General features: G+C 43.1%; 1 protein-coding gene across 7 annotated transcripts in view; it reads right to left on the bottom strand.

Annotated features, from left to right (window-relative positions):
- The window catches only part of LOC137479725 (multiple epidermal growth factor-like domains protein 6), a 192,082-nt gene extending 184,776 nt beyond the window's left edge, over positions 1 to 7,306 (bottom strand). For 4 of the 7 annotated variants that reach the window (XR_011002469.1, XR_011002470.1, XM_068200234.1 and 1 more), the window contains exon 1: positions 7,085 to 7,305. Coding sequence is in view for 5 of the 7 variants with exons in the window: in XM_068200234.1 (XP_068056335.1) it covers positions 7,085 to 7,161 (77 nt within the window). In the remaining 2 variants the exon portion in view is untranslated. Of the gene's footprint in view, positions 1 to 7,084 lie in introns of all 7 variants that reach the window. The other 3 variants (XM_068200231.1, XM_068200232.1, XM_068200235.1) reach the window with 2 other exon arrangements.
- Positions 7,307 to 22,406: the final 15,100 nt, after the last annotated feature.

Genomic DNA, 22,406 nt, shown 5'->3' with positions numbered 1-22,406 from the left:
CGGCGCCTGTCGCTTACCTTCCACTTAACCATCCTCCTCCCTCCCCCAGGACAGAATAATCTATTTTGGTTGGCAAGAAAAGCAGAAGATAAACATGCACATCCAGATCATTTAACCATGATTGGCCAAGCCACCTTTTTTATTTTTTCATTTTGAAATCGGGGAGTGATTTTTTTTTTTCTTTTAGTGTCATGTAGATGCCATCCCCAGCAACCTCCAGTTTTATAGTTCTGCCTACTACATCCAGGAGAGCACCAGTGACCAGGTCTGCAAACCAAGCAGCACAAACACTCAGCTTGACAAAATTTAAGGACTAGTGCCCCAAGGATCTCTCTCTTAATTAGAAAGCCATATGGGATATCACATAAAGGAGGTTAAGAAATAGTTGGGATGCATTCATTGCTAAGACAAAGCAGATAAAGGTCCAAATTCCAGGCTAAATTGAGGATGTGAAAGTGTGAAATCAGGGAGGAAAGCTCTAGGTGCAATTTCACATTAACTACCCCCACTGCCATTATCACTCCCCTGCAGAGGGGTGTGCAGCACTCCAGTAAACCTGCCAGGTGCACACACCTGAGCTTCCTTCCGCAGGAAGGCACAAAGGGACCTGATGTTAAAATATTAACATTAAATCATTCCAAGTGTCACACCACTTTGTCACAAGGAGAGAAAGCTCGCTCTGGTTTACAGCAAGTGCCACACTGTTTGACAATTAAATGAGTTAGAAGGCACTGAAACCCTCAGTTCTATTTCAGCAGCCATATCTAGGAATTGTTAACTGCTTTTTTGGTGTCTGCCAGATTTTAGCAGTTTCAAGGCAGAACTTTTTTTAAAGCTTACTTTTAAAATAGCATGAAATATATAACATCCAGTCAAACTGAAACAAACATGAATAGATCTAAAGTACGAAATATATGTAAGAAAAATCCCTACATGCTAATATTTTAGGTGTTAAAATATTCCAAGTCTTTTACACCCCTATAAATCATTAGCTTGATACCAGTGATGCCAATGTCCAGGTTGGTATATAACAAAATATATATATATTTGGTATACAACAGATATATACATATAATAATATTATAATATATATAACAATCTATATATTTGGTATATAACAAAACACAAAACCCTGGGTCTTGTTTGGTTTGGGGTTTTCATTTGTTTGCTTTAACAGTAAGAAAACTTGGTTAAGCTAAATATTTAATTAATTTTAACCACAGAAAAACTAACATGCATTAGTGGATTAGTGTTCAGCAGTGGCAAAGTAGAAGGGGGGGAAAAAATCTCAATTTATATCTTTTGGATTCAGAAACTTATGCTGAGGTTCTAAATAACTCACAGTTCCTAGTGTTAGTCTACAGAGAGAGATGGACAGGCTTTGACTCAATTGTAAGATATAAGCAAGATAACAATGAGAGGAGTTTATACAGCTGTATTTTTCACCATTGATGGTGCACTGGTCAGGTAGGGAGTGCACCAGCAATTACAAACAAAAGGGCAACCACTGAAGAGTCTCCTGAGGATTGAGGTGTATAAAAACTCATTTCCTATATAGGAATATTCCAACCTGAGAAGACCAGGCCCAAAACCCCCAATTGTTTCATAATTTATGGGGTTTCCTTTATAAAAAAAAAAAAAAACCAAAAAACAGTACAGAGCACCCTATAAAGCCTCTTCTCAGGCACATCCTGAGACATTATGCTAAATTTTCAGTATTGAATTAGGTCATTTACATAAAAAAACATGGTCTGGGCATGGCATTCTCTTCTGAACAAGATTTTGTGCCAAGTTCTACTCTGACTTGCAAAGGGAAGACAGGAAGGTGTGTTCCTCCTACTACAGAACACAAAAACAAGTGTCAGCACTCTGAGTGGAACAACATTCCCCTTTCCACACACAAATATTCATCCACAGGTCAAAGGCACTGAAATGGAGCTCAGAGCCCACATTACAGCCCACATCATCTCCCACCAAAGGCAGAAATACCAAGTTCCCCTCCGGAACAATTGATGATTAGTTTTAAAGCAAGGCTAGAAGCTGGAATCCAAAGCACAAAGTACATATGTTCAGTACATCATTTTTAAATGCTTTGATTTCGCAGTAATGAAAGGAAATTTCTTTCTGCTCAGAAATAAATTAAAAGCAATAGATTTGAGAGGGAATGTAAGCAATAACAGGCTTGAGTTTCAGAGGAAGGAAATCTATTAACTGTGTTCAAAGAGAGAAGGTATTTAATTGGTGAATCACACAAGTCTGCAATATGGGCTGTTAACCCTCTGGGAGCCAAAGTGTCACTTCCATCAAAATTCTGCTAAAAAGTCACCTCGAGACCAGGTCTGCCACCACAGATAATCTCATCCCTCCTCACCAGGGGATTTCTTCAAGTTGATTAAAAATATTCCACAGCCTGTCATACCTAGATCATGGTATGCCTACAACTAGGAGAAACAGGCAATGCTGGATATAAACAATGCAGAAGGAAAGGCAAAGCAAAAACCAGGCAGTTTTCCCAAGAAATACTGCAAAAACACATTTCAAGCACATCAAACTATCACATAAATAACTAAACGATAGCAACATTCCATAACAATTACACCTAAAGAAACCTGACAAGCTTTTTCCTCTTAGAGTGTATTTTTGGAGAGCAATGTGAGAAGTCAAATCCCATTAATAATAAAGGGGTGTTCCCCTCCATGTTCTTGCCTTAAATGTGCAGATTTAAGAATCATACAGTACTTGTAAGCTACTGTGTTTATGAGCAGGAAATTTCTAAACCTCTTGTGAGATTTAGAACCATTTTATGATGTCTCTGATACAAACCCAGGAATTTCTAAAACTGGAAAATAGTTACAGTTCAAGTTCATCTTTGATAAATATAACAACTTCAGGCTATCAGATTTTATTATCCTGTCTCACAGCTATTTCAGAGTTTAGGAGAAAGTCTTGATCTCATTTTTCTCCTGAAGAGCAGGAAAACCTCACAAATCAGGAAAAGTACAGTACCACCACGACACTCATTCATTACCTTTAAGTCTCCTGACAGTGAATATACTGGGGCAGAAAAAGAGGAGAAGAGCACTTTGCCATCTGTTAAAAGACTAAATTCAAAATTAATATTCCTCTAGGAAATGTGAAACAGAAGCCTGAAGTGCAGAGTCTTGAGAAATGGGATTCTGTGCTGCAGTGCTGACCAGCATGAGCTCTATCTGCTGGCAACATCCTGTAGTGCACGGACTAAAAAGAGTATTTTTGTTCAGTGTGATGTTCACACCCACAAAGATCAGAAAAATCTCAGTCTTCAGCTGCAAATTCAAGGACTGGGGAAATGAGGGGATGAAACCACCAGGAATTTTGTGGCAAGGCATTTAAAGCATGCTTACTAAAATCCCGTTATCCAAGCCTCAAAGGCTGGAGAGTGGCTGCTGCTCGGGAGGAGTGAGGGTTTGCTGCAACCCCATGGAGTCTGAGCAGACAGGAATGGGAAGAAGGGCTTGAGGTTTCAGCTGAAAACAAAATTCAGTAGCCTAAAGCAAAAGTTGTCAATGACACTCAGTTGCCAGCATCACTTCAACCAAGGTTTAAAGAGAAATACTTAATCCCACTTGATGTACAAATTTAATACAAAATTAAACTGTGGTACAAATTTGAATACACCACTAGCAAACCAGGTCCTTATTTTCACTACAAAAACTTGCAAATTTTTTTAACTACAAAACCTCCAAGTGTAAGATAACCCATCCAAAGAAGTGGAAGGAGATTCCACTACATTATTCAGCTCAGCTCAAGGAAGTAAACATACTTTTAGCCCTTATTTAATACTAGGAAGACAAGCTTTCCTCACACCTGCAAATTGACATCACTGGAGGTGAAAATAAAGTATATTGGCTAAACAGCCAATACATTGAGACAATTTCTCACCAAGAAATGATTACACAATCTACTTTTCACATCATTTGGACAGTATTATAAGATAATTCCAGGCTCCAAGTTTAAGTTGTATCTCCGTATACTTTATGGAAGCATTTCTCGTTTTGTTTTCTGCGCTGCATTCCAAATATTCAAATTGACATGCAATTTGTTCCACTGTAACAATCACAATTCAGAGGCATCTCCTCATATGGAAACACTTTGCACAACAGCAGTTCACTCTTGAAATGCATTCCATCAAAAAAAAAAAAAAAGTGGACTTTGCCTTTTTTAATTATGCCTTAAAAGGAATTTTAATTTATGTCACTCGAAGATAGTGTCCACGGCCACATCTGTTAGCAGTGGTGCAAAACCAGCCCTGTGTCACTGCACCCAACAGCTGGAACACCTGAAGGGCCAGGATTACTCGAGGTTTGCAAATGCAGATAACATGTGCATGCTAGATTTTGCTTTTGGGAACGTGATTTATCAGGAGGAGCACAAGAAAGCCGATAGTGCCCCAAAGAATTGAAGAAGCTGGAAAGCAGTAATTCAGCCAGGAATCCAGCTCTACATCCAGGTGTTCCTTGGAATGCAACCAGATTGCTCGTGGATAAAGTGAAAATATGCAGATGCAACATGTGAGCAGTAAAGAAAAACCCTAAGCAAAACAGTTCTATTGCAAGATTGAGACTGGATCCTCTAAAAGCAAAGCAGCCCCTTCAGATGTCAGCCTGGACTTGCAAAGCCACAGAGAGAGTCAAGGGGCTTAATGCTGACAGGAACAAAACTCATCTCCTGCCTTTTGCAAAGAAGTCCTCACCCACCTCACCTGGGAACAGAGAAATCCATTCTTGAGCCCTGTCCCAGTCCTGACTCTGCAAGGTGATATTTATTGCACAAAGGGGGTTCCCAGCGCATACCTCATAACTCCACTGCCTCTGCTCCGTCCTACACCCCTAACTAAGAGCAGACATCTGTACTGCTCCAGCTCCCAGGGGAATGTTTGTCTAGGAGAGGATTTACCACTTCTGACAGCAGCTCAAGTCCTCTTTTAGTACCCATTTCTGCACTGTCCCACAATTACCCCCTGATTTCTGTGAAGCCCAATGCTAGATAACCACACATCACACTTACATTATCTTACACACCCCAGTTTTGGGCTAGAGAGCTCACTATGAAGTGTTAAAAATGTGCTTTTTATCATGAGACATGGTTAATTCCTCATTTAAAGGCCCAAATATGCTTTACAATGAAAATGGCATATCTGTTGTCTGGTCATTCCAGAGTTCTCTGAAGTTCTGTTAGAGGATCATCAAGAGCTAATTGTATGGAGAAGCAGTTGATAGAAAGATCTCATCATTCTCTAATCTGTTCTACATTAAATCTCCTCAGGGGGCTTGGAAGCAGAACACCAACATCCACACAGACCCCTCCCATTTCTAGCGAGGAGCAAATGCTCAAGTTAGCAACAGATCAAAAACAATTACGAAGAATATCCTGTATAGCCTCAGCCACATAAGATCTCAATCAAAACAACAGCAAAGAACACACTCAGCATGGTGTGTTCCAAGGGATACATTTGCTGTTCTGATTCCATTGCCTGCCGATGACCAACATCAAAAGAGCAAACCAGAATTGTTAGGAGAAGGTGATTCATTAGAAAATCCTGCTGGACTTGTCACTGTTTCTTGGTGGAAGCTGGCAGACTCACTCCTAAAGGGTGGTGACATCTTGCATTTCTGCTTACACCAAAGGTAAAGCCCCTAAATAGCAAGAAAGTTTGGAGCAATACTTATACTTGCCCCAGTTTGGGAAAAGCAGGAAGAACGGCAGTAATTTCAGGAATATGACTCTTGGGAAAAGCACTCAAGGCTCTGACACAGGTCTGGGGGTTTGGGTGGCTGTTCCTGGCTGCTGCTGGCTGGCAGTGCACTGCTGCTCCCAGTGACTCCAGCCCAGCAGCAGCATCCTCACACAGCATCACTTCCAGAAGGGAATGGTCCCTCTGCTCTTTCAGTGACACAATCTTTAAAAAGGTAAAAGCAAACAAAAATTGTTTGGAGGCAAGTCACAGCTAACAGCACCTCCAGCTTCAAAAGTGCAGAATCATAGTTATTACTGATGTCAAATGCAAACATTAATGTAGGCCAATGCTATTGCTCCTCCTGATAGAGTAATTGCTCAGAAAGAGAGCACAAAGCATGCCTGAAAGAAGCACAGAGCACTTTTAACAAAGGAAAATGTTTTACCACAGAATGAGCTTAACTTCTCTAAGCACTGTGATGGATACTTTGTGCTCCAGCAAAATGGAGTAATATAAACCACCTTAAAAGCACTTCTGGTAAATGCCGTGTAAATATGTATTGCACAGAAAGCCAGTGAGCAATAGGCTTGGAATTTTCAATTTTCAGACAGAATAAAGATCTAAACTGCAAGCAAATAGAACACATGAATTATGAAAGAGAGGGATGAAGTAGATGAAGATAAAACCCAGGAAGATAAGAGGTTAGAAATTCGGGTATACAGAGACGTTTGGAAAAGCTGTTGTCAGGTTGCTTTGAGAGGGGGGCACAACATTCCTTAAAACACAAGACGAGAAAGGTACACAAGGAAAAGCAAAGGTACACAGCAAACAGCTCCCAGCAACACTCAATTTCAACACGCAGAAACTTTAACCACAGCTAGTCTCTTCTAGAAACTGAAGAGAGAGCTACCTCCGGACACAAACCTTCCACCGCATTCACAACAAAGGGCGTTTGTGGCTCATGCCGTGCGGAACCCCTCGGAGAAAGTTCCCCGGGCCGCGGCAGCCGCACACGTGCGGCCCCGAGCTCTTTGTGCGCTCCGGGCCGCGGGCGATGCTCCCCGCTCCCGTCCCTGCCCTTCCCGCAGCATCCCCAGCTGGCACCCCCATCTTTGCCCTCCCCAGCTTGATGGCCAAGGCAGGAGCAGCCCCAGAGGTGCCTTCGCCTCCCGCGGCAAAGCCCAGCCCAGCCCTGCCTCCTTGCGGGAGCCCCGCAATCCCATCCAGGAGAACTCCGCGGGCCGGCACCGGCGCGGAGTTCGGGCGCACCCACCCAAACTTTCCCCGCCGCCCCGGGGAGCCGAGGGGAGCCGGACCGTCCCCGCGGGGCCACAGGCGATGTGTCCCGGCCGAGCCCCGCACACTCACATGCCCCGCTGCAGCCGCGGCTCCGCGGCCAGAGCGCAGCCCAGCAGCACGGACAGCAGCGCCGGCGCGGCTCGCATGGCGCTGCCGGGGAGGGAGGATGGAGCGCCGGCTGGAGCAGCAGCAACACCCGCAGCAGCAGCAGCAGGAGCAGCAGCCCCGGCCCCCAAATCATTTAAAGCGGCGGCACAGCCGCGCCACGGGCGGGGCGGCCCCGGCCCGGCCCCATCCCCGCCCGCCGGCCCGCCCCGCAGCGCGCAGCGCGGAGCGGTGCCCGCCCGGCTGTGCCCGGGAGCTGCCCTCGGGAGCCCTGCTGCCTTCCTCCGGCAAAGGGAGCTTCCCCTGCTCCGCAGCTCCGGGGGGCGATGAGCGGGGGAGAGAGCAGGGGGTGTTCTCGGTGTCCGAGCGCAGCGATGTGCAGCCTGCAGCCGCCCCGCTCTCCCTGCGCTGCCGGGGTGCCAGCAGCGTTCTGCTGCGCTGGCAGACACGGCTCTTGGCTGCTCTTCATTTCCTCTGGTCCTTCTTTGTTCTGCACAGGATGCCCAGTGCAATCGTAGCTGAGCGCTTCTGAAACCGTGGAAATAAACGCGTTTAACATCTTGAGGGAGGGATAACACTGCTACTGCTGAGAGTCAGTGACAGCAGGAACATAAAACTGGGAACCGAGGAGTGGATTTTTAAATCCCAGGGCTGCCTGCCGTCCTCTAGACTCTCCTCTCATCTTTATGATCTCTCCAGACCTTTACTGCTGTCAAAACACAACTCTTTCCCCTTTACTGCTCAGAGAAGGGAGACCAACTGACCTGGAAAGGGAACTGTGCATAGGAGCAAATAAAAAAATGAGAAAAACACACCTTAAGCGTTTTATGATCTAATGCAGGTCCCCGGGTCCATTACAGCACGGTTTCCCTCTCTCCAGAGAGCTGTGACTAACCAGGCACTGGGCTGTGAACAGCAGATGGGCCCTGAGCCAGCCGGTGCTAAAATCTGTGATTCCTTTCCACTCCGATGGAATGGCTTGGTGTCCCCTTGCTCTAAGGTAGCTCCTGCTACCTTAAAAATTACCTTAAATTTGTGACAGACACAGCTGGATGGATACATCAGCATCCTCACCAGCCAGGAGTCAGCCTCTGGTTTACAGAGCATTCATTTGTCTCCCTTTCAGCCCTGTAACACGATACACCCACTTCTCATTTTCCACACACTTTACAAGTGGTTTCCTGTATGGTTTTTATTTTCCAAGGCCTTTGCTCAAGTAGGTAAACATTTACCATTCATAACAAGAAAACTGGTTTTATATTATTAATGGCTTTGAAACTTGCATGGACATGATCCCTTGGAAATTTTATCAACTGATTTCTTTTTCATAGGGAAGAAAACACAGCTGTTATCTGGCCTTAGAGCAGAATAATTGTACCCTGAAATTTCAAATGAATGGCTGAGTCTTTCTCGTGTCTGGAGTAGTTTTAACTCCACAGGACCTTGTGTTGAGCTAATCTCATTACCTCCCACAGAGCACATAGTTTTTAATCATTTTATTTCTTAAACCCCAGAAAATCTTTCTTCATAAAATAATAGATGTTCATTATGTCAAGGCTGAGTGTTCATTATGTCCTGTGATGTCATCCCAACCTGGATTATTTTCAGGATCACACCATGGCAAAATAGCAAAAGATCTCATTCCTCAATTGTTGGGAATTTGTCCAGAAGAGGTAAATTAGTCTTTAAAAAATACTTTAATATTTTCCATCTTGAGGAGCTCAAACTATTCAACGATGTTCTTCAAAGCTGTATGTGATCATTACAAATTATACACAACATTTATTATACCCAGTTGTTAAGAACAATGGACCAGCAACATGCAAACTGGGAGGTACTGAAATGCAGAGGGAAGGCCACTTAATAGATGGGACCTTTGCCTGGGGGCCACACAGCAAAATGCAGCTGCAGCCAAACTCTGGAGTGAAAAATCCCTGCTTTCTGGGCAGGAGGCTTTAGCTGCTGTGACCTTGACATTGTCCTGAACTCCAAGGCCAACCCAGTCAGTGCAATGTGTTCTTCTTACAAATGTAATGTGTTCTCCTCTGCTGTGTTTTATTTGAGAATATCCTGCAGAGCTGTTGACTTTAATGGGATGATTCCCATGGGTAGAGTTGCAGCATTGGTGGAAGGAGTTTCAAAGCCTCCTGAGATAATTGATCTGCTGGGATCCCGAGCCAGTTAAACCTTCAGACCTGACACAGAGGTAGAAGCTGACCCATTTATTCCAGTTCTTACACTGGCCGCTGGTAAAAAGGGCACTGGGAACAGCATTAGTGACTTCTTTATATTCCACATCCTTGCTATGACCAACCAGGCACCTTCCTGCTGTCCTGAAATTTATTTGCTCTAAGTTCTGCCTCTTTGACCTCAGCATCTACAAACAACACACTGGCCACTGCCAAAGCAGTCACTGGACATGTTGACCAGAGTTCCCCTCCTGGGAGGGGAAAGGAGTAAATTAAATTGCATCTTGCTCAGCTAAACCAGCTTTTGAACTGAGCAGGTGAAGTGCCAATTCCCCTTGGTGGCTTTGTGCAGTTATAATGGGATGCAGTTGCCTAGAGTACAAGTGGTTAGGAAAAAAAAAAAAAAACCAGCTCATGCCCTCCAGATAGTACTGAAGGACTTTCTAAGGGATGGAAATTGCATTATTCTCCTCTCCCGTTGATCAGAAAATTGTTCTGTCAGATTCCAGTGCAGTCCAAATCCAGCACATTATTTACAACACTGTCCAGATCACAAATTCTGTAAAAGATTTGGTATTTCTCACAATGTTCCATCCCATGCTCTCCACTTTAAAGCATATTTCCCCCCTCATTAGCATTTTAATTTTGATGTGTAATTTCCTACAAACAGGCTGTGACAGTTGTTGTGTATCCCCAAGCATGAACGAGTGTTGCCCAAAACTTTGAGTCAGTGTCACACCATCCTGCTCTATTTTCATTTTTCTGTCTAATTCTCAGTATCTCCATTGCCAGTCTTTTTTAAATTGTAGCTAGTTACAGGATTTAACAGTCCAATCTGATATAACGAAATTTTCGTGCAGAGATTGTAATTAGGAAGGCTGAGCTCTGTTCTGTTATTAGCAGAATTGTGATTTTTGGAGTGGTGGGTTAATTGCTAATAACCATATGCAATGCTTCTGTCAAGATGTTTCCCATTACAGTAATTAACTTAGCAGCTGGGGTACCAGACATTTACCATTTGTCTTCACAGTATCCCTGATTTAGGATTGTTCCAAAACCCTTTTTGGACTCTGTTTGCTCAATTCCCAGGTGTAAGATGAAAAAGAGGGGAAGCTGAGGAGGGGAGATCTGGGAAGAACAACTTGCAGGGATAGTACCTGTTTCAGATATAAAGTGCCTAGCAGTGGATCCTCAGGAATTTTGGATTTTCCTTCACTAATCTTAGCCTTGGACCATCATTTTCACCAGCACTGACTGAGTGGAGAGCATGGCAGAGCAGCCTAAAACAGATAATGTTTTCAGAAATGATTACTCAGCTGCTCAAATTAATCTGATCATTATTGAGGATTTATTAAATGAGAAGTGCAGAATTTTTCATTGCCTGTTCATATCCTTAAACCTCAAAATCCCTATGGTAGGGGATTTTTTTCTTCATGTTTTGTAGTCAACTATAAAGATATAAACATTTTTTGTTAATTACTTCCTTTCTGTGCTGTCTCACTGGAGCTCCTTCCTTCACAGAGCTGTGCCAGAATTACAGTAATATTATTAAGTATATGGCCAACCTGAAAACGAAGAAGAAAATAAAGTTGTTCTCTGAAGCCAGATCACAAGACAGAGCAGTAGCAGTTTCGTTGATTTAATGCATCAACAGAATATATTGAAATCATTTCGTTTATGAGAGAATTTTAAAGACTTTCAAGACGATGCCAGATTAATCTTTTTTTTTTTTATGATTTTTTTAAGTTTGTTCTAGCCAGAGCAAATTCTGTCCAATGCTACATTAAAGAAGGTTTGTTGATACCCTCAGAGATGTAAAGCAGCACGCCAAGGGCACGGGAAGCTTTCTCTGTTGCAAGGAATTGGCTTTGCTCCACTGCAAGGGATTGGGGAATGCTAATTCACAGCAACTGAGGGTCTAGCCCGCGTTGTTAATCATAATTATGGACTTATTTTGGGAGGTGCATTTTCTAAAGTAGTTGGGGGAGACAAGAAAATTAAGTTAAAATTATTTTCTTCCACAGGAGGTAAAAGCAGTACATAAATAAATACTCGGCGTTGCAGTAGATCTTTAAAACCTACAATAGTTTCTGGCACTGCAGCGTCCTGTGATATTTTTTTCCTCCAGCACATAATAGTAAGTTTCTGATAATAGTGCTCACAGACAGCTTTGATTATAACCACTTGTCAGGGAATGGATAACTAGGAAAATAACACTATATTCAACTGTAAAAAATGCTGCCTGGAGTACATTAACACAGTGATAATTTCTCCTAATAGCAGCCTCCGAACCCCATCCATTAGCTTTGAATTGAAATTCCTGCTTCATTTCTGTCCTTCCGAGCACTGCTGCCCTCTGAACCTCTCTCCCTTTCCTTGGGAGCAGCAAGGCCATCCACAGGCACCAAGAGAAAGGACAAACTCTGTGTTTGAGCAATCTGCTGGGGACTGGGGACAGGGACACTGCTCCTGGTGGCTTGGGCAGTGCCAGCCCAGGGGATGGTGAGGGGCAGGGAATGTTTGTTCAGGAGGTTTGCATTCTGTGGGAATTTTCTGCCAGCATCCTGCTCCTTCCCTCCCTGCCAACACGAGTCACCAGCTGCACTCTCCCGGTGTCACAGGAATCTGGGTTTTCATTCTTGTTCCTTAGGAGGAGAGGGCAAGACGGGGTTGGAAGGGAGGGAAGATAGGAAAGGTCTGAACAATTCAAGCCCAGAGCAGTAGAGTCAGAGAATCACAGGGTTGTTAAGGTGGGAAAAGACTTTCAGGACCATCAAAATCCACTGTCAGCCACCACTGCACTCACCCCTAAACCATGCCCTCCATTGCCACATCCTCAGGCTTTTTGGGCACTTCCAGGGACAGTGACCCCACCACTGCCCTGGGAAGTTTGTTCCAATGCTTACAACCCTTTCCACGAAGAAATTTTCCCTAATATCAACTATAAACCTTCCCTGGCAAAACTTAGGAGCTTTTCCTCTTGTCCTGTCTCCGGGACACACCTGACCCTCCCTCACTACACCCAGGTAGGTTTAGAGGGCAGTGAGGTGTCCCCTCACCCCACAACATCTCTACAAACAGCAAAAATGTTCAAACAAAGTATTTCTTTTTTGCCATAATTAGGAGAAGCCCATTGATATTCAAGTCAGGAGGATATTTCTGTAGGGACCTATTACATCTGATTGGGAAAATAAAATGTTACCCACACCCACAATTACTTCTATAAAGACCACTGATCTCCTTCCTGAGCTTTTCTCTTTAGCATTAGTTAACCAAAACTCTGGTAAGAACAGGCTCTTGACAATATAATCCTAAAATAAGTTTTATGTTGGCAGGCAATAGCAACTGGGAGTACTTTCATCTATTTCTGGATTTGGGATAACGACACTCCAATGAGTGGCTTAATCTGGAGTGCTTGTGTACATTCAAATGAAAATCACACATTAGGGGGCAAGTCACATCTTCTCCGACCTACACAGGTGAGAGCCAAATGTAACTCTAAATTTAATGCAGCTGTTCCAGCCTCATCTCAACACAAAGGAAAGAATTAGGGTTTAGAAACTTCAGAGCAGTCCATTTTTTTTGGCAGAGCAGCGTAGTACAAAATATTTTCTAGGAGGAACTATTTTATTTCGTTTGGAACAATTTTTTTTTTTATCACAGTGATCTTCTTTTGGCCACGCTGATACGCACCTGAAAAACCTGCAAGCAACTGAACAAGCAACTCATTCAAAAATTTAGCAGAGTATATTCATGCTTGTGCATTCAGAGAAATCAAATCTGGGATATTTGTGCTAGAAGTGTCTAAAGGCTCATCAAGTCAGGATATACCAAGAGCCCTTGGAGACTTGGCCAATCTGATTATCAAATATTCCTGATTCATCCAGAGGACAGGAAATTTCAGAGAGCTATCCTCTAAGAAAATTGAAACAAATAAATGGAAAAAAAAAAAAAAAAAAAAAAAAACAAAAAAACAAACACAAGAAACCATTAAAATATGTGATAAAAAAGGTTTGCTGCCCCTGATGAATTTTTCAGTTGGTTCACAGCACAGTTCAGTGAGTGCCAGGGCAACACTAAAGGGATGAAGTCAATCACACAAACCAGGCAGTAACAACACTCCAGCAACCTCAGCCTGTTAAACTCCAGCCTCAACCAGCACTGATACTTCAATCATTCTAATTTATCCTCCGGGGTAGGCAGCCCCCTCAAAATTTGGTTTTTAGATGTTCAAGCTGGTAACTCTCATCTACATCACTGAAAATGCAGTCACAGAATAAATCAAAGTAAAAGAGGGCTCAGAAGTGGGATTCTCCTCAGTGTTTCCCATCCCTTTGGGATTGCTGGTGGATCTCAGATGTGAGCTGCCTGAGCTTCCTCCTTTGTCTAACGCAGTGCTGAGCACATCACTGGCACTTAAAATACTAAAATTCAAAGGAATCAATGCTTTGTTTGTTTGCTTCCAATTAGGAGCTAATGAAACCCCAGGAATACACTTCCAGGCGGTTTGTCACAGAACTGTAACTCAGTAGTGTGTTCCTGGGTGTAGCTTCCCTCTCTGTCTGCTCTGCTGACACAACTAGACCACACTTCATTCTCCCAAAGACATGAGAGCCTCACTTTACTGGTTTTTCCTCCAAATTACCTGCCTGGCTACTGTCACCATTGATCTTTTAAGTCCTTGATTGAGTAATCAGTCAGAGAGCTAATTAATGTAGTGGCTTGGAGGGAAGGATGAAATGAAAAAGGAGATTTTTTTTCCCTTATTCTTGATGTTTTTATTGCCTTTGAAAGGTGCTTTATCTGTAGCATAAAGGAGCATTTGTCTGCGCTTTTTCCTCCTGTCAGTTCACCTACATAAATCTATTTCTCAACTCTTAACAGAAACCAGGAGAATTCCATGGAAATGGTGATACTGAAATCTAAGGAAGAAAGAAATCTAAGATTTTGAGTTTGTTTTTCCCCTATTGACACTAACAGACTGCAGGGTGTGTTTGGAGTGAGTAGCAACTGCAAGACCTGACCCAGATTTTCAGATTGTTTTAGAACTAAACAGATGTTTTAACATAAAGAGAACTTTGTTATATTTTATAGAAAAAGCAGGGTTTTTTTCTTTCCTTCCTTCCTGCTGGGCCTGCTCCCCACAGACAAGAATGGCCTGTGTGATCCGCAACCCCCAAATTTATCCAGATTCATTTCTAACCAAAATGGGTCGAGCTCAGGTGCCTGAACGTGTGGTTTAAACACCACCACTCAGCTTGACTTTAGTCTGAGACCAAGGATATGAGAAAAGGGAATCTCAGAATAGTTTAGGTTGGAAGGGACCTTAAAGATCATCCAGTTCCACACCTTCCACTATCCCAGGGTGATCCAAGCCCCATCCAACCTGGCCTTGAGCACTTCCAGGGATGGGGCAGCCATAGCCTCTCTGGAATGCCCCATGCTAAAACATATATTCCAAAAGTACTCATCAGGTGCCATGGTTTAAAAGAAAAAGAAATATTCAAATGCTAAGGACCAAGTTCTCCTAAAAGAATAAATAAACTATTTAAAAGTTAGCAGTACACAGATGCTGTCTTCCTCATCCTGGATATCTAAGAAGCACAGAGCATTCTTGTCACTGTAATAACTCTGATATGTGAAAAGGTATTTAATTTCCTTTATTCTCAAGGAATTCTACATGCCCTGCAACAGCTCTTTTAATCCACAGAGTTAACCCCATACTGCCATGCACACAGAGGTGGATATTTACATATTCTACAGCAGGATTTAAACACTGCTGTCCACAGGGAGCTGATGAACTGAAAATGGTTTAATAAGCTTTCTCTTAAAATACTTCAGGGAGGCAGATATTAGCATCAGCAGTATTTGTTGCTAAATGCAAATAAAATCATGGTGCATGTGGGAATTGTGCTGCCCATGCTCCAGGAAACAGCGAGCCCAGGGCTGCAGCGAGCAAGTGGCAATTAAATATTTCACACATGCCTGCATGGCTCTTTATCCACAGCACCGTGGCCACATCCAGCAACAATTAATGGTGTTGGGATGGAATCCCCAGCTCATAATTCTGTGATTAACTCGTGGAGAAACCCATTTCCTACAAAGGTTGACACAGAAATTGTCTGAGAAACCCACGTTGCTATAAAGAACTATACAAAAACAAATACAGCAGTCCAAAAAGCAGCCTGCCCTCCAAGAAAATCAGCATTGCCTGGGCTGAGTACTGCAAACTGAGCATGTTTTATTAATTCCAGTATCAAGACAACAATAAATTAAGCATACAGGAGGAAAAGGCAATGTCAGCAGTTACAGGCTTTTTAGACTTGACCTCCTAATTTGTGCAAAAATCAAAAATATTTCTGAAGTTTACTATAATTAAAGATTAATATAAATGCTGTAAAGTTCGGAAAAGTTTATGAAGCTAAACCTTGCCACTAACTCAACATTTTTCTTCTATTATTGACTTTTTAGATGCAAACTCTGATCTATACAGGCTTCAGCAAGGCATTTCTTAGATGTGGAAAATTCCTTGTTTAACCTTGAGCAGTTCTCTGTGCAGGAAAAGCTAAGGAGGATATAATGGTGAGCTGTGTCAAAAGAGGAATTGTTCAGTTATGGCAAGCTCATTAATGAGCTTCCAGTGATGAGTCTTAAGGAAAAAATAGCAATATCTTTGCCCCTGGCACAAGATATAGAACAAGCCTCATGGAGTTTGCTGTGGAAAAGGCTGATGAGGATAAGAATCTCCTGCTGGAAAAACAAGATTACTTTGAGGCTGAAGTCTGTGGACCATGGATGGAATATAAAGCCATTAAAAGCTGGATGACATACTTGGGAACTAAGAATAATTTGTCTAACTGGAGGGGTCTTCTGAGCTACCTCATCCAATTTTGACTATTTAGGAGCTGGAGAAGAGAATTTAACACCATGCAGACGTGGAACAGGGCTATTAGGATGAACCAAACAGCAGGAAAAGAGAAGGAATTTGATCTGTTTAGAGCAAAATTAAGCCTTGTTTAAACTAGCAGTGATGCCTTGTGCAGGCTGCCCTAGAGCAGAGGCTGGGCAGAGCTACAGAATAAAGCAGGGATTCATTAAAAGGATCTCCTCCATGGATCCACCTTGGGCAGCACCAGAGCCCAGCCAGGGCTGCACCCAAGATGAACCCAAATGGTCCCAAAATGCACGAGCGCTCCCGGGGGCTCTCGCTGTGATCAGCTCTGCTCCATTGGCACACTGGAGTTCATTGTCCCATTCCAGCTTTAGCCCATGCAGTCCCATCCTGCTTGTTTTTCTCTCTCCAGCCCACGTTGTTTGTGCTCCTGGGCTGAGATTTGGATCATTTGTCCTTGGTGCCCAGCTGGAGAAGGAATTGTTTTGTCTCCCTGCTCTGTGCAGAGAGCTCACCATCCCATAATATGAAGCTCAGAACTGCACACTAAAGCAGCACAGAATGTGAAAAATAAAAAAGCTGAAACCTGAGGCACCAGCAGGATGAAGGTGAGGGAGGAAAAGGGGATTGCTCCGTGAGTGCTCTCTTAAAGCACACTGTGAAAGGGGGGTGGGATGGGATAGATTTCAGGGACACCCAGGAAGGTTGGCACAATAAAAGCCAAGGCTGGCACCAGAACAAGCCAGCCCAAAGCAGCCACACAGATGTTTGAGCAGTGAGTGCCTGGGATAGCCTAGTGCAAGCAATAGCAGCAAAAATAAGAAGTAGCATGGGGGAAATTTGTAAATTCATTAAAAGAATTCAAAAATATGTTTTTATGTGATAACAGGGAACTGGGTTTTGAGACCAGGCAGTGCCTCTCAAGCCCTTGCTCCTTGCTGGGTTTCAGATGTTTAATTTTGAATCCTATCACCATAACCAAAGTGTGCTGCAGCCTCAGGTACAAGAACAACACTGATCTTCTTCTGATAACTCCTGTGCTCACAACGGGGCTATGCCTCAAATACCTGCAGGAAATAGCTTTGGAGGAGGCCAATCTAACTAACTTCCAGTGACTACCTGAATTAACAATTAAGCCTTTTGCTTCTTGAAATGGGAATAATCCTTCTGGTTTGTGTCTGGGTGCAAGAGAATCCTGCACCTTGCTTGGGGATGTTCAGCCTTGTTCAAATCTAACTAACAACCAAAAAATAGACAACTAACCCTAACATTAGAGTGTGCCACGATGTTTCCTCTAAGCAGAGAAATGTGTTTGTCTTTTAGATCACAGAAGAACACCCAGAGGCTGAATAAGTCAAAGACCAGCTGCAGTTTGCAAAGGCAATTTGCATGCACCCATATAATGAGAGCAAGGGTGGCTACAGCAGAGGTGCCAAGGCAGTCCAAACCTGCTGGCTGAGCTTGTTTGCAGTGTTCCTGACACTGGGAAATATCAGGTTTTATAATTTAGTTAGAATTAGAAAATAATATGGGCCAACTTTCTTTTCAGTGTAGCATGAACCTCCTTTTTGAACCCTATATTTACTGCTCAAGGTTATCGCTGCAGGGCTGTCAGAGGCTTCTATCACATCTGTATCACAGCAGCAAGTTGCCTCCTACATTTTCTTTATCCTCAGCAGTGATGCATGCAGGAAAAACAGCTGTGGATTGATCAGCAATTATAAAGTTGATTTTGTGGACCTAAACAACTGCAGAACATTTTGTGCAACAGCATTTCCCCCACTTTGGCACTGAACTCATGAGAGGAAAATTCGACAGAAACATTTAATTTCATGAAGCTGGTATGGCAGACAACACTCATTTAACATCAATTAGTGTTATAGCTGATAATTTGGGCCAGGGCAATATAAAATTGGCAGGCAGAGCTTGGTGTGGGCATGTTATGGATAAAGGGGATGCCCTATGGGTAAAGGGGGATGCCTCTGCAGCTGAGGTGCTCCTCCCCTGTCACTTCACTCTGTGTGTGTTGAACAGCAGCAGGACACTGCTCCTGCTGTTAGGAATTGCATCCATCTACTAAAACCCAGTTTGAAAGCAGTTTCTCTTTGTGTACATTATATTCAGTGAAAAAGGGATTTGCTTCCCAACTGCTTGGGATGCATTGTGGCTGTTGCAGCCAAAATCTTTAAACTTAAGGTGTTTTTTACATTTTGTCTGTTTTAGTGTTGAGCACAGCAGTGATACTGTTCAGATATGCATTATTTACTGATAAACCATTCTGTCCTTCTTAAGGCTTCGTTTTACTTACTGAAAGGTCAGCAAATGCAGCATGGGAACCAGAATCTGATAGCTTAGGAATTAAAAGTTTATGGGAATTGTGTTTGTTTGCTTGCTCCCAAAGCTCATAGGTGACCTGAAATGAGCCATGAGAAGAGCTGTAAAGTTGTAAAAAAAAAGATAACTTCAGGCTGTTTAGCCCCTAAAGTAGAGCTGCAGTAGCTAAACTTGGAGCAGAGGAGAAATGGATCTAAATTATCCCCTAGGAAAACATAAGGGACAAAGATGTGCCCTAAATCTCACTATCCTCTAGCCTTAAACACTGGGCTGTGAACAAATTCCTGTCTGTTTGAGCAGTCTGGGATTACCCTGCTCTTTATGTTGAGTGATCACTGATAATTCAGCAATCTTTAGATGAGGGGTCAAGGCCAAGTTACCTCTTTTTCAGCTCAGTGCCTTCTTCTGCTCCTGCTCTGAGCATCTCCACCCTGTCTTTGCTTCCTCTTCCTCTCAGCGTTTTTCCAGAAATTTGCAATTTCCCGTCCCAATTTCTCCTTTGTCAGGCGCCTCCAAAGGTGAAGTCTGGCAGAAGCACAGGAAACACTGAAGGAAGATATTTTCTTTTGAACTGTTGGGCAAGAATAGAGACCCGTGTCCTCCAGCATAATTCCTGTTGAGGATAAATACTGGCTCCATGGCTTCTGGAGAGGTTATCTCAGGCAGCACAGAGGGGTGTCAGCGAGGGGCAGGCAAAGCCCTGCTCTGACAGAGGCAGCTCTGAACACAGGCTGGAACAGATTGTTAAAAGCACCAGGGAAACATCACCATCAAAATCACGGCCATTGTGAGCTTTGGGCTGGCAATTCTCACTGCTCTGCCAGGATTAAAGCACTTGGATTTCACCTCCATGTCTTAGGGCACTGGGGGCTTGTGCTTTAATTTCAAATTTCCCTTTAAGTTCTCTCTGCCTTGCCAAGGTGGCCTAAGGACAAATCCATTAATCCGTGTGATGTGCAGGTCTGTTTACATTATGGGAGTTATGTAAGCAGGTAGAGCTCATCAATAATTAAAGGCTCTGTGGGCAAAGTAGAGATGTGGCCATTTTCTTCTACGTTCTCAGGGTTTCTGTGCAAGCCCCACAGAACTTCTGCTTTTCTTCTGAATAATGTGAAGGGGTAGTGTTTTAAGGGATGGCAGCTCCAAGCCTTCCCCCTGCAGAGGTTGTGTGAGCCTCTCTCATTTCTCACAGAAACTGGAGGAATTACCAATGTAAAGAAGGGATTAGAAAGGGAAGGGGATCAAGCTCCCTGGTTCTGTTTTGATGGCAGTCTGTACAAGGTGTAATAAAATCGATAGTTTCTCTCACTGAAAGGGTTCTTTCTATCTCCAGCAATGACAAGAGGATAGTGGGCAAAGAGCTCTATTAGCTGTTCTTTAAGAATCAATCACACTTAAAAGCAATAGTCAAAATGACAGCAACTGCACAATAGATGAATAATTTTTCACACAAATAGCCCGAATTTCAGAGAAGTGACACACTTTTAAAGAGATAGTAGATAAAATATCTGCCTCTCTGAAAACCATGAAAATACTAAGCATTTATTACTAAAGACACTGAAACAAAAATGCTCAGATCCTTAAGGGGTAAAAGCCAAAATATCAATTCACCTGAGCAAGAACACGAGATAATGATCAAGGTTCACTCGATTCAATTTTTAATGTCACATCAGGAAGGACAAAATTCCTGAGGCTGCACTCGGGAAGAAAATCCTCGTGGCTGTGTCACTTCTGCTGTCAGACAAGGGCTTTCCCTCACCCACAGTACAACAGCCCCTGAGCCTCAGGGTCTGGCATGAGGCTGTGCCAGGACACGTTTAGGTTGGCTGTTAGGAAAAGTTTCTTCTCCCAGAGGGTGCCCAGGCTCCCCACGAAATGGGCCCTGGGAACTCCAGGAGTTTTTGGAAAACACTCTCAGGGATGCCCAGGGTGGGATTGTTGGGGTGTCTGTGCAGGGCCAGGATCCCTGGTGAGTCCCTTCCAACTCGGGATATTCTGTGATTTTATGATTTGCTGATGATGATCCAGCACAGAGGCCTTTGTCTCACACCAGATGAGAACCAGCTGTGTTAAATCTCTGCATGATATCTCCATCCAGCATCAAGATGTAACTGGCAGTTACAAAGTCACATTAAACATTATGTAATGAGCTATTTAAATACATCAGAACTGCATAAAACACCAGGAGAAAAAATTATATCAGGTAAAAGCCATATTCATGCATAAATAATGAGGGGGAAATACAGCAGTCAGCTTGTTCTGGTGTATCACACTGAAATTTCCACGTGGCCCCAGCAGTGTGGAAGAGCAAATGGAAGCCAGAGCAAAGAAGGGAGCTGTGCCTGGAGAATTATCCCTTGTTGACTCTGGGTGAGCTTCTTGTGGCTCGACAGCAAGCATGAAAGCACCATCAAGGCCAAAAAAGCTCTGGTTAACATCTCCCCCCTCCTGCCTGGGGTGCAGCTTTGAGATGCTGGAGAGGAGGAACACTGTCACTCAGTTTGAGGCAAAACCAGGCAAAAGCTGCGTGCTGGAGCTGCAGGCAGGATGACTTTGTAAATGTGGACAGCAGACTGTACCCTGTCTTTTCATGCTGTCGTGTTTCTTTGTGGATGTCTCTGTTTTAAGATCTTTTTTGCTCCATGCATCACCAATTGCCTTTTGTTTTCTCACAGCAGGAAAGGCTCTGTTAATCCATATGTCATGACAAAAAATCCAGCCTTCTCTTTGAAAGGAACCAAGCATGACAGCAATCTATTGAAAAGGTGTTTTGGACTATCATTTCTTCCAAGCTAATTTATTGACTGGATGGCTTTCAAAAATAATAGGTCTGTTTCCCAAGATAATGAGCTGAGATGTGACTCACAAAGTCCGTGTGAGCACACAGACAGCCTAATTATGAGAAATAAACTAATAATAAACCATCAGTCTCTAGAAATCACTGGCTGTTGTGATATACAAGTCCAAACATCAGAGAACATGAATGTTTCCACCTGCTCCCTTCTGCGGTGGTTTTGTTTTATTATCCCTAGATATGTAAAATAAATTTCTTACCATTAAGCCCTAGACATCAGGATGCTGAGAAAGATCTGATCTTTGGAGCTGGGAGGGTGACAGCTTTGCTGAGCAAACTCCAGCTCTAGAATGTGGTTATGAGGGGAAAATGCTGTTCAAATGGATATTTAGTCAGAAGCCACAGATTTATAAATCAGAGCTGGCAAAGTGAATCATCCATGCAAATAAAAGCCCTTTAACACACCCCATTGACCACGTTTTTTCCCCCAGTATATTTCACTTTAAGTACAGATCACAGTGTAACTACAAAAAGAATGTTTCTTTCCTGTAGCATTTGTGGAACAATTTAAACCATTTTTAACAAATAGTTTCTGTCAGTCATTTTCCCATTTCTTGGACAGATGATGGACAGGACACAGCCACGTTTTGCCTGTAGAAAAGGCATATTAAAGAAATGTGGCATGCTTAGGAAACATGAATTATTCTCACTCAGTGAATCTCCTGCTTCTAACAAACAGGATGCCCACAATCTTCTCTTCCAGAATAAGGGACCGTGCCCAACCTGTGCTGAAGCTCTAAGAAGGCTGTCACTACCTGGTCCAGCCAGTTTTCAACTCGTGGAGCCCAGAGGGAAAATCTCAGTCTGCAAAGAGCTTTTCTGACATGTTTACAGCATACAAAAAAAAATAAAAAGGGTATTCAAAGAAACTTTCACCATATTCTCCTCCACTCAGGTGTAAAAGCAGCAGGGTTTTTTATGATTACTGACTACCTGTGCTCACTGTGGAGTAATCAGCTGTAAAACCAGTTGAACAGTGGAAAATTCTGTGTTTATCACTCTTTCAAGGCTGGCACT

Source organism: Anomalospiza imberbis, chromosome 10, assembly GCF_031753505.1.
Source record: "Anomalospiza imberbis isolate Cuckoo-Finch-1a 21T00152 chromosome 10, ASM3175350v1, whole genome shotgun sequence".
Lineage (NCBI taxonomy): Eukaryota > Metazoa > Chordata > Aves > Passeriformes > Viduidae > Anomalospiza > Anomalospiza imberbis.
Note: the sequence above shows the minus strand (reverse complement) of the source record. Positions and strands in the feature narration are given on the sequence as shown.